This window comes from Mchenga conophoros, linkage group LG3 (assembly GCF_057382185.1).
Source record: "Mchenga conophoros isolate Kocher_MC1m ecotype Shallow Benthic linkage group LG3, M_conophoros_male_GT1.1, whole genome shotgun sequence".
Taxonomy (NCBI): domain Eukaryota; kingdom Metazoa; phylum Chordata; class Actinopteri; order Cichliformes; family Cichlidae; genus Mchenga; species Mchenga conophoros.
In genome coordinates, this window is record NC_140528.1 from 37203002 (window position 1) to 37219133 (window position 16132).

At 42.0% G+C, this 16132-nt stretch overlaps 1 protein-coding gene and 1 pseudogene across 1 annotated transcript in view; one reads left to right on the top strand and one right to left on the bottom strand.

Annotated features, from left to right (window-relative positions):
- Positions 1-16132, top strand: part of LOC146578481 (uncharacterized) — a 91206-nt gene that overhangs the window by 61938 nt on the left and 13136 nt on the right. Inside the window, exon 4 of the mRNA XM_085267816.1 lies at positions 13999-14024. Within this exon, the coding sequence (XP_085123942.1) occupies positions 13999-14024 (26 nt within the window). The remainder of the gene's footprint in view (positions 1-13998; positions 14025-16132) is intronic.
- On the bottom strand, positions 489-959 carry LOC146578487 (histone H1 pseudogene; annotated as a pseudogene).

Consider the following 16132-nt stretch of genomic DNA (forward strand, 5'->3'; position numbering starts at 1 on the left):
TTTTTTTACAAAAGTTAAATTGTTGTCCTGCAACCTAGAGAGTCAATTTTTTTTGGATAAATTCAGTATTTGATAACAAGTGTCTGCTAAATTGACACTATTTTAACACTGATGAAAGATAACAAGCTAATTTTCATTGCATGTGTGTTTGTGTTATTAGGCAGGTCTAATGCATGTCTGTGGAGCTGCATATCCAGCAGAGCATGTAATGTGCTATGAGTTCCACTGGTCTTTGCATCACACGAGGTGACTTGGACAAGATGATAAACAGACTCATGCTTAAAATGTCTAATCTTCATGAGTTATTTTGTGTTTGTATTAGTAGGGTTAATGCATGTTCTGTGTGATTTTGTATGTTTCTATTTTTGCAGTGTTTCAGACTCCTTCTCAATTTTCCCACTTAAGCAGTCAGTTTTCTTTTCCCAGGTTTTTTTACCCCAAATTTTAATTTCTCACATTAAATAACAAAATTTGTGTTCTCACCACTCTCATTCTATTGTCCTCTGATGCGGTTGACTTTGTGCTAGTGGCTGAAGTGCTGCTGCTGCCTTCTTGGGTGACTTCTTAGCAGCTGCTGCCGGTTTCTTGGCTTTGGCCGCGGCGGGCGTCTTGGCTTTGGTCTCAGTAGCCTTGTTCATCTTGAAGGATCCGGAGGCCCCGGTGCCCTTGGTCTGCACCTGAGTGCCCTTCGCCACCAGGCTCTTGATGGCGGTCTTGACACGGGCCTTGTTCTTGTCCACATCGTAGCCTCCGGCAGCCAGAGCCTTCTTGAGAGCGGCTGCGGACACGCCGTTGCGCTCCTTGGAAGCGGCCACGGCTTTCACGATCAACTCGCCCACGCTGGGGCCGACCTTCTTCGGCTTGGAAGCCGTCGTCTTCTTCTTGGCCTGAACCTCTGCACAGGGCGAGTTTATGATGGAGCCTTTCCCACCACAGCGCCGGCACGTTGAGCGCATCATTAAGGGTCCATTCCTTTCATGTAGCTATGGTCGCTAGCCAGCATGCTAGCCGCATGTGGCTTGCCGAGTCACTCAGTCCTTTCTGAATATTTCGACATGCTGCCGCCGCAGAACCTGGCCTCAGATCCAGCAAGCTTAGCGCGCTGATCTCCAAAAAAAGTCCCGAAAGCCAGAAAGACGTCAAATAAGTGTCTCGTGCTAAGAGCTCGAACAAAAACTCCTCTTCATGTCGCCATCTTGCTCGCCCCTCTGTGGAATTCATCCAATCAGATAGGAAGATGGGTTTGCTTTCTTCTTCTGCTGCTTCTTTAGATTGCTTCTTCAGCCTCTGCTCCGATACTGCCGCTGCTGATCAGGTTTTTTTTCAGGTAAGAGTGAGAGTTTTGAGACAGATCGTGCTTGAACGTTTCCAATTGTTAAACTATAAATTTTCGTCCGACCGCTGCATGTGGAAAATTGATTCAGGTCTGTTTTTCACCTGAAAGTGACAAACTAAAGACATGTTCGTTATTATCATCACTGCTTAATCAACACACATCTCTCTCTCTCTCTCTGTTTTTGTGAACAGTCCTTTCTTAAAAGCATAAAATGAGATTATAGTTGTTTTTTGTTTTTTTTTGGCTGATCAACACAAAACCTTTTTCCTATAATTATTTTTCATCTACAATGTAAATTTTGTCTCTTTTTCACTCTTTTTTGTTTGTATTTTTTTTTTTTAATAGCTGGTGACCTGCAGTATCACCGCTCTCACAATCAAAAACAATTATTTTTACACAGCGCACAAAAACACCGTGACGTCAGACACATTCACACTCATTTTTTCTTCTACGTAGAGTTTACACACTTGAAGGATGGCACATCTGAGGTTAATTTAATTATTTGCTAGCTCTCTCTGAGTGAGCAACTTCTCACTTTTTAACGTACGTTTCAAGACAACAGGTAACTTCCTGTGTCTTTTTGGTGAGCAACTTCTCACTTAACGAGCAACTTCTTGTTTTCTTAGCATGCGTTTTCAGAACAACAGGCAACTTCCTGTGTCTTTTTGGTGAGTAACTTCTCACTTAACGAGCAACTTCTCGCTTTTTTAGCATGCGTTTCAAAACAACAGGCAACTTCCTGTGTCACTTTTTAATTTACACTTTATACGGGGACTAAGGAAGATTCGTCAGTGTATCCCATTTATAATTTGGGCCACTAAGGAAAGTTCGTCAGCATATCCCATTTCTTAATCTATCGATCACTGAGAAAGGTATAATACAGTCTTATAAAATAAAAAGACACGTATTTACCTTCGTCAGCGGATCCCACTTCTGACACCAAATTGTAAGAAACTCCATTCTGGGTTTCTCTGAGGCGTGGGCTGGGATCATCAGAGTTCATCCTTTAACCTATAACAAAATCAAAATATTCTCAAGCATGATCAACGGTTAATTACGGTACCGGCCGGAGTACCGGGAGCAGTTTGGAAGAACAAGAAGACTGTTCTAGATTGTCATCCCAAACTAACTCAAAGTTTATTCTTTTGTGCAGCAGTTTTATAGGCAGACAACAAGTTTCAGACCCTGCCCACTGGGTGGGGTGGTGTCCTTCGACAGTTGGAATCCTTTGTTCTACAGATGCATTCTCAAGGCTTATAAATCTTATACAGAGGTCTCCTACATCCTGAGTTCTGACACACCCAGATGGTCTTAACATAAACATCTTCTGCAAGGGAGTGATAGGCAAAAGAGTGATTTGTTGGTGTTTTCCCTCCAACCTTAGCATCTACTTTCACACCATAAATCTTGAGTTGACAAGGCAAGAGAAAATAACGGTTAACATAAAGAGCCTTGTTAAGTCACAGAATCTTCAGTCTAATGTTATCATACAACAGTTTATATAGAGGAAAAAGGTTCGTGTGTCAGCAGATCCTCAGTTCAAACCGGTACAGACCAAATAAGGAAACGTCTTCCTGCCCTCTGAGCAAAGAAGTATCCTTTGTGTAGTTTATCAGTTCAGCTACAATTTATGATCATCCCAGCAAAAATACACTCCTAGACATAGAATACAGAGTTCTTTCATTAGTGAAGTCTGAAACAAACCACCTGGCCTTTAACAAGCTCTTTTCTAAGAGATAAAGAAGGGAGGATGGGAGTAAGGAAGTGATCTCTGTGGTGTTTTCAACCTTGAGGTACCAGCCTGTGATTCTTACACATTAATTCTTGGGTCACATAGAAAGAGAAAGACAACTAGTAAATGGGCCTTATTGAGTAACAGTTTTCCTGTATAATATCACTACAAAACAATATCCTGTAAATGCTAACCGTAGTGCTAAAATTCACAACAACTGCCTCCTGCTGGAACAATGATGGCAGCTCTCAAGACTTTATTGGTTATTGTCATTTCGTGTTACACAGCCTGAAACGAAATACTGTTCCTCAGCAGCCTCTACAGTGCAATAACCAATATATTTTAAAAAGAATAAATACAGTTTAAAGGGAATAAGTTTAAAAAAGAGCAGCAAAAAAGGCATAAATAGCTTAAAATCTAAGTTCTAAAAAAACCTCCAGTTTTTATTAATATTTTATTATTCATCAAATTATTATAAACTAAAAATATTTTTTACGTGATGAACGACTTCAGTGCTTCGTCCATGACCTCCTGAAGGTAAAGGGCCCAAAGAGCCAATCAGCAGCTCTGAAACAGGAAATATGACTCATGGAGAAGTTCACAACAGTTTCAGCTGCCAATTGTACTCATCACCATGGAGACTGTCTCCATGGTGGAGGCAGAGTGACAGTGTTGTAGATGCTGCATTTTGAAGCCTCAGTGTTTATATTTTTGTTCACAGCCATGTAGACAGAGAGGCAGAGAGAGACAGTGCTGTCACTGAGCTACATGTGTCAGAGCTCAGATGAGGCCCACACATGTGTGTTATCTGTTGTTGCTACACACAGTTAAGATATGGAACATGTGAACATGAGACATATGAAGAGACTGAACAGATAAAATGTCCTTTATATCCATCAGTGACTTTTTATTCTTTTAAACTTGTGCTGCTTCTGGCAGAACAAGGTCGGGGCTGCATCAAGACACGAGGACTAAACCTCAATTCAACCAGACCCAGAACTGATCCAGAATTAAAACAGGACTACAACAGTTCAAAACCAGGACTACTGAGGACTTAACCAAGACAGAACCACAATCAGAACTAGATGATAGTAGAACTAAAAATCATCATAGACCTGCACTACACTTATTTTTTAATTCTACCAAAGTACAATATTTAGATTCAGAAAATTTTATATTCGAGGTTCGACTAGCTGCCCTTTGTCTCCGGTTCTGTTCATAATTTTTATGGACAGGATTTCTAGGCGCAGCCAAGTGGCGGAGGGCTTTCACTTTGGTGGCCTCAGAATCTCATCTCTGATTTTTGCGGATGATGTGGTTCTGTTGGCTTCATCGGGTGAGGGCCTCCAGCTCGCACTGGAACGGTTCGCAGCCGAGTGTGAAGCAGCGGGAATGAGGATCAGCACCTCCAAATCTGTGGCCATGGTTCTCAGCTGGAAAAGGGTGGAGTGCCCACTCCGGGTCGGGGATGAGTTCCTGCCCCAAGTGGAGGAGTTCAAGTATCTCGGGGTCTTGTTCGCGAGTGATGGGAGAAGGGAGCCGGAGATCGACAGACGGATTGGGGCTGCAGCTGCAGTAATGCGGACGCTGCACCGGTCCGTCGTGGTGAAGAGGGTGCTGAGTGTAAAAGCGAAGCTCTCAATTTACCGGTCGATCTACGTCCCTACCCTCACCTATGGCCACGAGCTGTGGGTAGTGACCGAAAGAACGAGATCGCGGATACAAGCGGCAGAAATGAGCTTCCTCCGAAGGGTGGCTGGCCTCTCCCTTAGAGATAGGGTGAGAAGTTCGGCCATCCGGGAGGGGCTCAGAGTAGAGCAGCTGCTGCTCCACATCGAAAGGAGCCAGCTGAGGTGGTTCGGGCATCTGACAAGGATGCCCCCTGGGCGCCTCCTGGGTGAGGTGTTCCAGGCATGTCCCACCGGGAGGAGGCCCCAGGGCAGACCCAGGACACGCTGGAGAGATTATATCTCTCTCAGCTGGCCTGGGAACGCCTTGGTATTCCCCCGGATAAGCTGGAGGAGGTGGCTGGGGAGAGGGAGGTCTGGGCCTCTTTGCTTAGGCTGCTGCCCCCGCGACCCGGCCCCGGACAAAGCGGATGAAGATGGATGGATGGAAAATTTTATATAATTATTTAGCCTTGTTGTGCAAACAAGCCTGCATAACTTAATAAATACAGAATTTGAAAAAAAGCAAACCTAAAAAGAAACATGAGTACCTGTGATACAGTGATACTTTTGGTAAACAACCATTTGACTAACATGTGTGTCTCACCTGCTCTTGTTCATCTCTGTTCTGTCCTCATTCTGCATCTCTCTCTCTGTTCCTCTCTCTCTCTCTCTGTTCCTCTCTCTCCCTCTCTGTTCCTCTCTCTCCCTCTCTGTTCCTCTCTCTCCCTCTCTCTCCCTCTCTGTTCCTCTCTCTCCCTCTCTGTTCCTCTCTCTCTCTCGCTGTTCCTCTCTCTGTTCCTCTCTCTCCCTCTTTGTCCTGACAATCATCAAATAAACAGTTGAAACCAGATATTTATGTACTCTTCAGATAAAAACATTATTTATTTATTTTTTTCTCAAATCTCTTTATTTGGTTTTCCAGTGTTCTTTATCATAAAGGCTACTAAGATTCAAATATAAATGATTGCATATATACAATAGGAAAAAACAAAGTAAAAACAAAACAACAACAACAACAAAAAAAGGCAACAACAAACAACGTTGGACAGAGGATGCTATTTATCGAACTACCAATAAGGCTCAGTGACCATTTATATCTGTACAGTATTGAAGAAATCTATAAAAGGTTGCCAGGTTGAATGGAATTCCTCCAACCTCCCCTTTAGTAGGAGTTTAATTCTTTCCAGCTGCAAGTGTCTCAATACATCTTGTATTAACGCTGATGTGGTAGGAAGCACCTTTTGTTTCCAGTTTAATAGAATCAAACGGCGTGCCAGCAGCGTCACAAAACGTATCACATTATTTTGGGTGGCTGATAGGTCTACAACAACCGGCTTCACTCCAAATAAAGCACAGATTGGGTCTGGATTAAGTGTTTTTTTTAGAATTTTAGACAAGATATGAAAGACATTATTCCAATATGTTGTTATACAGGGACAAGTCCAAAACATATGTGCCAGTGAAGCAGGTTGCTGTTTACATCTTTTGCAGGACGAGTTTACGTTGGGGAACATTTTTGACAGTTTCAACTTTGATAAATGGAGTCTATGTAGCACTTTAAACTGTAAGAGTCCATGACGAATGCAAACAGAGGAAGAGTGTACATTTTCCTGGGCTTTTTTCCATTGATTGTCTGTAATTCTCGTACCAAGGTCACGCTGCCAGGCCTCTTTCAGATAGTCAAGTGTGACAGTTCCATCCAGTTGTGACAAAGCGTTGTGAATTTTTGTTATTAGTCCTTTCTTGAGTGGATCAAACTGAAATAAGTTATCTAAGGCAGAGTCTGGGGGCCGACCTGGAAAAGATGGAAAAAGCTTCCCTACAAAGCTTCTGATCTGTAAGTATTTGAAAAAGTCATTACTGTGCAAGTCAAATTTTCTTGCAGTTGCCGGAATGTGGGAAAAACCTTGTTGATGAATAAATCCTTTATTGAGTGCAGCCCCTTGTGGTTCCATTGGAGAATTAAATGTTTGAGAGTGATGGTGCGAATGATGCGTTATTCATGAGTGGAGTTAGTATGGAAGCTTCCTTCCACCCGAAATGTTTCCTTATCTGTGTCCAGATTTTAATTGTATGAGAGACTACAGGATTTTTAAAGTCACGTTTAGGGATAGGGAGAGCTGAATAGATCACAGCTTCTAATGAGGAGGGGTAGCAGCTTTCATTCTCCATCGTTGTCCAGTCGGCCCCCTTAGTCCGCAACCAAAACGACATGGAACGAACATTACATGACCAATAATACAGACGGAAGCATGGTAACCCCATCCCTCCCTGACATGTCGGTCTCTGCAGGTAGCTTTTCTTGATTCTTGGATTCTTTCTGTTCCATATGAAATAGGATATTAAGGAGTCTAATTTATTAAAAAAGGCTTTATTAATCACAATAGGGATACACTGAAATAAAAATAAGAATTTGGGAAGAATATTCATTCTAACAATGTTTATCCTCCCTGCTGGTGAAATTGGTAGATTAATCCATTTGTCTATGTTATTTTTGGTTTCATCATATAGTTTAGAGAGATTGTGTTTAAATAAACCACAATAATCCTGAGTGACATTTATTCCAAGATATTGGAACTGTTTAGAAACCCGGAATGGCAAGGTACTGAAACAACTTGGGTTACCTATTGCTTTAGAGTTGTCATGGTCCTGAGTCTGAGGACTCAGTGTTTTGTGTTTCCTTATGCTTTTGTTCATTCAGAGTGTGTATTCTGTTGTGATTTTGCCATTTGTTAGGTTTTCTGTTCTCTGCCTGCCTGCTCCCACTTCTCTGTGTTCCCTCTGTCTGTCCATGGTGTTATTGTGTCTGCTCATGAGTCTGCCTGTCAAGTTCAGTGTCCTGTCTGGTTCTGTGTCTGTTTCCTGTTTTATTCTGAAAGTTCATATCACATGTCAGTGTGTTCAGTTTTACCTCTCCCCTGTCTCGTTATGCCCATTAGTTCCAGCTGTGTCCCCTCCTGTGTGCCATTTCCTGATTACCTGGTGTGTGTATTTATAGTTGGTGTCTGCTTCTCGTGGCGTCGTCTGTATTTCTCTGTGAACCTCCCGTGTAGTCTGCACTGTTCCATGTTTCTTCGTGTCTCTCTGCTCCTCGCTTCATGTCCTCCATTTTTGCATTAGGTTTCCCAGTTTAGGTTTATGTTCGGTTCTGCCCACACCTTGGTTTTGTGCACTGTAAATAAAACCCACTTGCACCTCCGCCATTGTCTGCTATTGGATCCTCCTTTCTCACCCTCCACACGACTGCCGCCCCAGCCGTGACAGAACGACAAATTAAGAGTGTAATATCTTTATTAAGTTGTTATTTGTTAATGCATACATAATAATGTGCTCAGTGACATAAAGGTCCCCTTTCCAGAGTTTGTGTGCTGCGTAGCTTTTTTCTCTTTGTTTTAGTTGTTTTGTTTTTCCATCTTCTATTCACAACCCAGTGTTTAAAATGTTTAAAAGGTTAAATAATATGCTTATTTAATAATGTTCTACAAAGAGGTCAATGTGTTTGGGATCTTATTAGATCTCTCAGAAAAGCTGTCAGAGCAAAACTTTTTTTCTTTCATAATAACAGCTTAATGTTAAACCGCTGAGTCCATCTAAAACATGTTTGTGCATCAGGACCAACCTGATACATAGAGTTCTGCTGGAGGATGTTGCTTAGTGGCAAAACATTGGTCTGATTGAGCTTTTTGGTTGTTCAGAACTCACTCAGCCTTTGGAGTTAGTTTTTAGGACATCCTGATAATAATGAACTACATTAGTCCAGCCTAGAAGCAATAATAATATTACTTTAAGATAATAATAACAATAATATTTCAGGTTGTTAGAGATTTACAGTTATCAAACAGTTAGGTGAATAAACAACACTGAGACACTTGGAGACAGTTAACGTGCTGCACGGGTGAGAGCTCAGAGAGAGACTCACTCACACCGAACTGCAGTAGTTTGTCTTTATTTATAGTAAGCAGGGTGAAACAAGCATAGCAGTTTCCTTTAATTTTGCATACGTGTGTGTGTGTGTGTGTGTGTGTGTGTGTGTGTGTGTGTGTGTGTGTGTGTGTGTGTGTGTGTTAATCTCTCGCGGTAAATGTCACAGGGTGAACTTCCTGTTTCTAGAGACAGAGCGAGTAGTACATTTTGTTCTTTTCCTATTAAGAGTAAAATATGAACATATACTTTAATGTATATAAAGTATGTTTGCTTGGTATGTAAACCAAGCAAACAAATCAGGAAGAGGAATCATTGATCAATGACTGCTGAACATAAACCTTATAAAAGCGTTTCTTCCTTAACACAGCTGAATACCTCATGAAGTTCCTCAACAGAGTGCCAAGAGTGTGCAAAGCAGTGATCAAAGCAAAGGTTGACTATTTAAAAAAATATAACATAAACATAACCAAACATATTTATTTATAGTTATTTCATTCTTTTTTCTTTACTACAAAATTACACGTGTTCATTTAGAGTTTTGGTGCCTTCAGTAACAATCTACAAAATAAAGAAGTAAAAATAAAGTAAAAAGAAGTAAAAATGAAAAGCTGTGTCCAAACTGTGTGTATTATGTAGAAACGTCTCCACTAGTTTCACATAAGCATGATCTCACAAAATAATTTTTTAATCCAGCAGACCTAACGTTATTTTGTCCCTCCAAAGCGTAAAACACAACAAAATCATCCTGATTCCTCACAGGATTGTGGCATAATATTACACAGAATCTGACACCTCAGCTCTATAGAAGATGGATGGACTAAGCAAATTTAGTCCATCCATCTTCCTCTGCTTATCCAGGGACTGTCACTAACCAAATTTTTAAGCAGGAGAAAAAATAGCACTTTTAAGGACATGAAAAGCTTTATCGACAAAAACAAGGCACCCTGCCCCTGTAATCTTTTATTTACAATATTGTAAGTAGTAATACGATGGCACCTGTCCAATATGGCGGCCAACCAAACCGGTTTGACAACCGGTTTGACCGGTTTCGTGCGTGTGCGCATGCGCGTTCAGTAATTCGATGGCACTAGTCCAAGATGGCGGCCAACCAAACCGATTTGACCAGTTTCGTGTGTGTGTGCGCATGCGTGTTCAGGTGTGGAAATACCACAGGGTATCAGAGGGGTTATATGAGTTTATGTGTTTTTAACGGGGTTTTAATTTAATCAAACCATAGGGTTTTTAATTAAACTATTTTTTCACTTAGGTGTATCGCAACATTCAGTTATGCATGTGTTCTTAAAAGCAATTCTTTGTTTCTTGTTTCATTCTTGGCGGAGTGGAAGCTGTTTTGGTTCACAGTGCGCCTTAACAAAGAGGGTGTGCTCTAGTCAAAAGTGTTGGTAATAGTGTTTTAATCACACTAATTTTCTAAATCTGACAATGTCTCAGCTTGCGGTGAGGCATGCATTTTATTTTATAAATGGCACAAATGGGAATTTCTTCTGAATGGGTGATGTCAGCATGTTCACAAGCGTTTCATTTAATCAAACCCCTAGTTTTAATTTAACTAGTTTTTACACATCTACTGGGGTTTCTTTCCAGGGTTGATGCGATCATTTTATTTAAAAATCGGGATTTCGGAATGTTGAACTAAGAGTGAGACAAAGCCAGCCAGCTAGTTTTTAACACAGTAAATGTCACAAATAGCATTCAGTCCTTTAGAAAATAAATGCTATAAGCAGCCAGTATCGCTCTTTTCAAACTAATCGTCTTTTAAATACACTCATTTTGTGATTCCGGTGTCAACACCTTGCACCGATGCAAGCATTTTATTTATTTAAAAACGGATCAAACGGGCCATTTCTTCTGTAAGTGGTTTCATGGTTTCAGAGTAGTTTTTAACACAACAGATAGTCGCAAATAACATTCACCCCTTTAGAAAATAAACGCTACAGTGATACTTCTAAAACACGCTGCACACAATGTCACCTTTTCCCCCAAAGCAGCCAGTATCGCTCTTTTCAAACTAATCGTCTTTTAAATACACTCATTTTGTGATTCTGGTGTCACACCTTGCACCGATGCAAGCATTTTATTTATTTAAAAACGGATCAAACGGGCCATTTCTTCTGTAAGTGGTTTCATGGTTTCAGAGTAGTTTTTAACACAACAGATAGTCGCAAATAACATTCAGCCCTTTAGAAAATAAACGCTACAGTGATACTTCTAAAACCAGTCGCCCAGACCCGCTCCAACTTTTCAACAGCTGGCTAATTGTTTGAATTTGTTCAGGATTGTAAAAGCCCACCGCGGGTATCACTTAGTTGTTGAGAGTACCATGCGAACAAGGGCCCAACCTATTGTTTAAAGTGGCCAGTATTGGCTCTTTTTGTAATTCCTCGACAAGGTAAATGGGGCAGGTGGTACCAGTCGGGTGGCGACCCCGCCTATTGTCTGAAGTATCGGCTCCTTTGTAATTCCTTGAGAAGACAAAAGCCCTGTAGGGTCTCATTTAAATTGATTGGAGACATACCTTTCTTTTTGGAAACACCCACCCTATATAAAAAAAACATGCTCAGAGCCCGATACCCTGAGCCATTTACGCCTCAAGATTCGCTGCAGAGCACACCATTTTCTTTGCGATCATCAACACTAACATCGTTCTTTATAACATGGACATCGTAAACGGTAAGTAAAACAAAACCTATTATTGGATTTTTAAAAAGTGTTATGTTAACATATTATAGGATATTCAAACTATTTTTTTTCCTAAAACAAAAGCTTAATTTTTAGGAGTTCGGGAGAACGGCCCAGGACCCTTTTCTTTAGAAACGGGCGCTTTTACAGCTGGAACTAGTTCTCTAACAGGCACAAGGTGTGTACAGCATTACTGGATTTTTAAACGTATGTATGTTTTAAACTAGCGATTGTTTTAAATTATGTAATAACGTTTTTGTTTGTTCCAGGGTTAACAAACTGAGCAGGAAAACATTCAGACACCGCTACCACAGAGCCCAACCTTACATCAGGTGTGTATACAACGGGATGTATAGTTGTGTATTTTTTTTAAAGGGGTTTAAACAATTACAAATGTTCTAAACTGACCGTTTTACACATACAGAACCACGCCAGAGAACCGGGTGTGTGGAGAAGCAGGACCATCCCGAATAACGCACACTACAAGGTAAGCATAGGCATATATAAATTAGATAAAAAGAGAGAGAGGGAGACACGCTTATTCAGTTTGAAATGGGTACATGTATAATATGTTTTAACACATGTCTATCTATCTTCACAGACTGCAGAACAGCACCCCTCCTCATAATGATCAGGACACCATACGATTCCAGACGTTTTTGGAATGTTTAAGCAGTATCGACCTCCCAGAACAACAAAAACCTGGAGCTTTGTGCAACAGTGGAGAGTCAGAACCGATCTTCATCAGCGAACCTGCAACACCCCCGAGTGAGTGGCTACCTCGCGATTTCTCTGATGTTTTTGAGTACAGTATATCAGATTTTGATCTAGTTCATATACCCACCACCCCAGAATGTGTCAGAAATAGCGTTGATTCACACATAGATTTCGAAGAAGATGGCATAACAGACTCTCAAATATCAGCGGCGTATGATGCTTACATGAAGCTTCCACATGCTCAGCCTGCTGAACAGAGTCATATAGCTTCAAAAAATGATATCCTATCTTTGATCGATGCTAAACTCAGCCAACATCAACAAGCAGTACAGAGGCATGTGCAAGAAATAGCAGTTAAACTCAACCAGTTTCAACAAGCAGTACAGGAGGGCTTACAAGAAATAGTCACTAAACTCAATCAACATCAAGAAGCAGCACAGGGCAACTTGCATGAAATTGCAGGTGGTCTAAATAGTACCCGGCAGGCAATAAACAGTACCTGGGGTTTATTAGATCTCATTAGTACCCGCTTTTTAAATCGCTGACTTTTAAAATCCACACCATGGACCCACCCCGTAAATTATTCAAACACAATGATGGTACCTCCACTCGAGCTAAATGGTTTGACTTTGAGGCTTATAACCAGTGGGCTGCGCAAATAGTAAACAAATGCCAAGTTTTGCATGCAAGACTTAGTAGTGCAGCAGCATCATCCTCATCTGATACACATCCTTGTCAGACTGTTCCTACGTCTGCTATTGCTGATGGGGCTATTGTTGCTAATAATAGTGATAGTACAGCAGGTGTTGCTCGGGCCGTTGCTGTTACTGATGCTAACCATATAGCTTGTGCTGCTGGTGATTTTGCGTCTGATGCACATTCTAGCCGGGTCACCTCTGCTGCAGCTACTGCAGTTGTTATTGAGCCTGTTACCGCTTCTACTATTACTTCAACCACACATGCGTGTCCGGGCTCCGGTGGTGATGCTGCAACACAACACACCCCCTCAATCATTGTAAATTTCTCACAAACAGATACTGCTGTAATTGAGCCCGTTGTGCAGTCTGGGTCCGGCAGTCGCTCTCAGTCGCACATTAGAGAGATACCTAATTTTAATGCTCGCGAATTGCGTGAACGCCTTGATTTTAGGGGTATAAGTCTCGATCATCCAGAACAAGTGCCGGCACGAGTGCGCGAGTGCTTAGCCAATGTGATAGACAGAGCTGTGGCGGGATCCCAACAGGGCAGTGTTCTAAACGTGGTCCTGCGTGGCCCCTCGCTGGCTTCAGATGTTCAGGCTGTTTTAAACGCTGATGATCGGTATGATCCGGAGCTGTTTCTCGATCAAATTGCACAAGTTATGCAGAGTAATGATGAATCTATCGGTGATGATGAATTAGAGTTTATTGTCACGGTAGCTCAGAACAGTAGTGGCGGGTCTCGCTTAAGACTGGCGCACATACCTTATGATGAGATTCTCTCAAAGAAAGGCAGACATTTATACACACCAAACAACACAAACAACAATTTGTGCTTCTCCCTATGCATAGCACATTCATTAAACTCATCATCCTCTGAGCATGAAAAACTTGCTACAGCTAAACAGATGCATGCTGAAGTAGGTCTATGCGACACACAGCAAGTATCATTCTCTGATGTCGGTAAATTTGAGAAGCACTTCAACATTAAGATTGTAATCTATTACCACACAGAAGGGCGTAAACGCCTGGAATGTTTTTACACACATGAAGAGCCAAACCCTAACACGTTGATGATGTATCTCCATAATCAACATTACCACCTGATTTTAAACCCGACCGCTTTTTTGGGGGGGTCCTATGTGTGTAATTTCTGTTACAGTATATATAATACACCATTACAGCACAGCTGTAAACATAGATGTAACACATGTTACACACTCTGCCAACACCACAGGGGACCCACAGTGAAATGCAGCGACTGTAACCGCATCTGCAAATCACAACACTGTTACCAACAACACAAATTACCTGAATTAAAACACAACATGATCCCCTGTGATAATATGAAACATTGCATGCACTGTGGCACCACATATAGAGAATCCAAGAAATTGCCACACAAATGTGCGCAGCCTAGATGCGAGCACTGCCGCGAACCTAAATTAGCAGGAGACTCCGACCATCAGTGTTTCATACAGCCTGTTGAAAAACAGAAGCCTAACGATAAATACATTTTATATGATTTTGAGACGCGGTACCACAACGGTAAACACGAGGCTAACTTTGTGTGTGCGTCTGATCTGAAGGGCAATAAGTTCACATTTAATACATTAAAGTGTGTGGAGGCGTTTGTGCAGCATTACAGACGCCCAAGGTTTCGTGGGTACACTTTCATAGCACATAATGCATCTGGCTTTGATAACTACATACTCCTCGAGTACTTTGTCAGACAGAGCATAACACCTAGTGTCATAATGAGCGGCAGCCGTGTGATTTTAATGCATGACAGGGACTATGACCAGCGGTGGATTGATTCGTTCAGCTTTTTGCCCATGGGCCTTGCCAAAATACCCTCTGCTTTAGGTTTTCAAGACCTGCAGAAGGGCCATTTCCCACACAGGTTTAATACGAGGGATAATGAGCGTTATGTGGGCCCGTACCCAGACCCCTCCTTCTACGGCTATGAGCACATGTCTGAAAGCGATAAGGTGCGATTCATGGAATGGTACCAGGTTGCCTCACAGAATCCCTTTGATTTTCAGGCTGAACTCAGGCGTTACTGTGTTAACGATGTTGATGTCCTGCGTAAAGCATGCATCATTTATCGTGACACGCTACTGGGTTGTACTCAAGTTGATCCATTCATGTATACCACCCTGGCTGCATTTAGTATGGGTGTGTATAAAACGCTGTTTCTGCCTAGAGACGCGCTCGCTCTCACGTATGAAGGGGCATACGTTGAGCAGAACAAGACGTTTTCTAACGTCTCTATTGAATGGCTTCAATATGTGTCCCACACCACCAACAAAGTGGTAAAACATGCTCTCAGAGGAGGCGAACAGAGGGTTGGACCGTATTTTGTGGACGGTTTTGACCCCACAAGTAATACAGCTTATGAATTTGCAGGATGTTTTCACCACGGTTGTGTTAAATGCTACCCCGAGAGTGAAGTTAATCCTGTCAGCAAAGCATCCTATGGACTGCTGCATCGCATGTTTTGTGACAAAGTTGATGCGCTGAGATCACAACACAGTGTGAGCGTAATAGTGATGTGGGAGTGTGAATGGGCTGCCTTGAAGCAGACAGACCCTGCAGTTGTGGCTTTCATGCATACGTACAGAAAGCCAGAACGCCTGAATCCCCGAGACGCCCTTTTTGGCGGTCGCACAAATGCTCTAAAGCTGTACCACAAGACTGCTTGTGATGAAAAAATATTTTACTACGACTTCACCAGTCTCTATCCCACAGTGCAGTCTAAAAAAGACTATCCTGTAGGACACCCTCAAGTCATTTACACCAACTTTGACAAGCTAGAAAATTATTTCGGCTTTGTTAAATGCACAGTGCTCCCACCTAAGGGTCTTTTTCACCCCGTCCTACCCTACAGATGCCATGGAAAACTGATGTTTCCACTCTGCAGCATGTGTGCTGAAGACCAGAACCAGCATACTGCATGCGGGCACAGTGACAGTGAGCGGGTGTTGAAAGGCACATGGGTCTCATTTGAGCTTGAAAAAGCTGTTGAGAAGGGATACAGGGTTCTTGCTGTTGATGAGGTGTGGCATTTCCCCAATAAGACCGACACATTGTTTAAAGACTATGTGAAAGCCTTCCTAAAACTCAAACAGGAGGCCTCGGGGTATCCTGAACATGTGAACACACCTGACGAACAGCAGAAGTACATAGACGAGTATTATGAGAAGGAGGGAATAATGCTAATACCCATCCAAGATTTGTGTAAATAAAGCTGTTCGTAACTGTAACAAGCTGTTGTTAAACTCGTTATGGGGTCGTTTCAGCATGAGGTCAAACATGGCATCATCTGAGCTCATTACAGACCCTTCCAGATTTA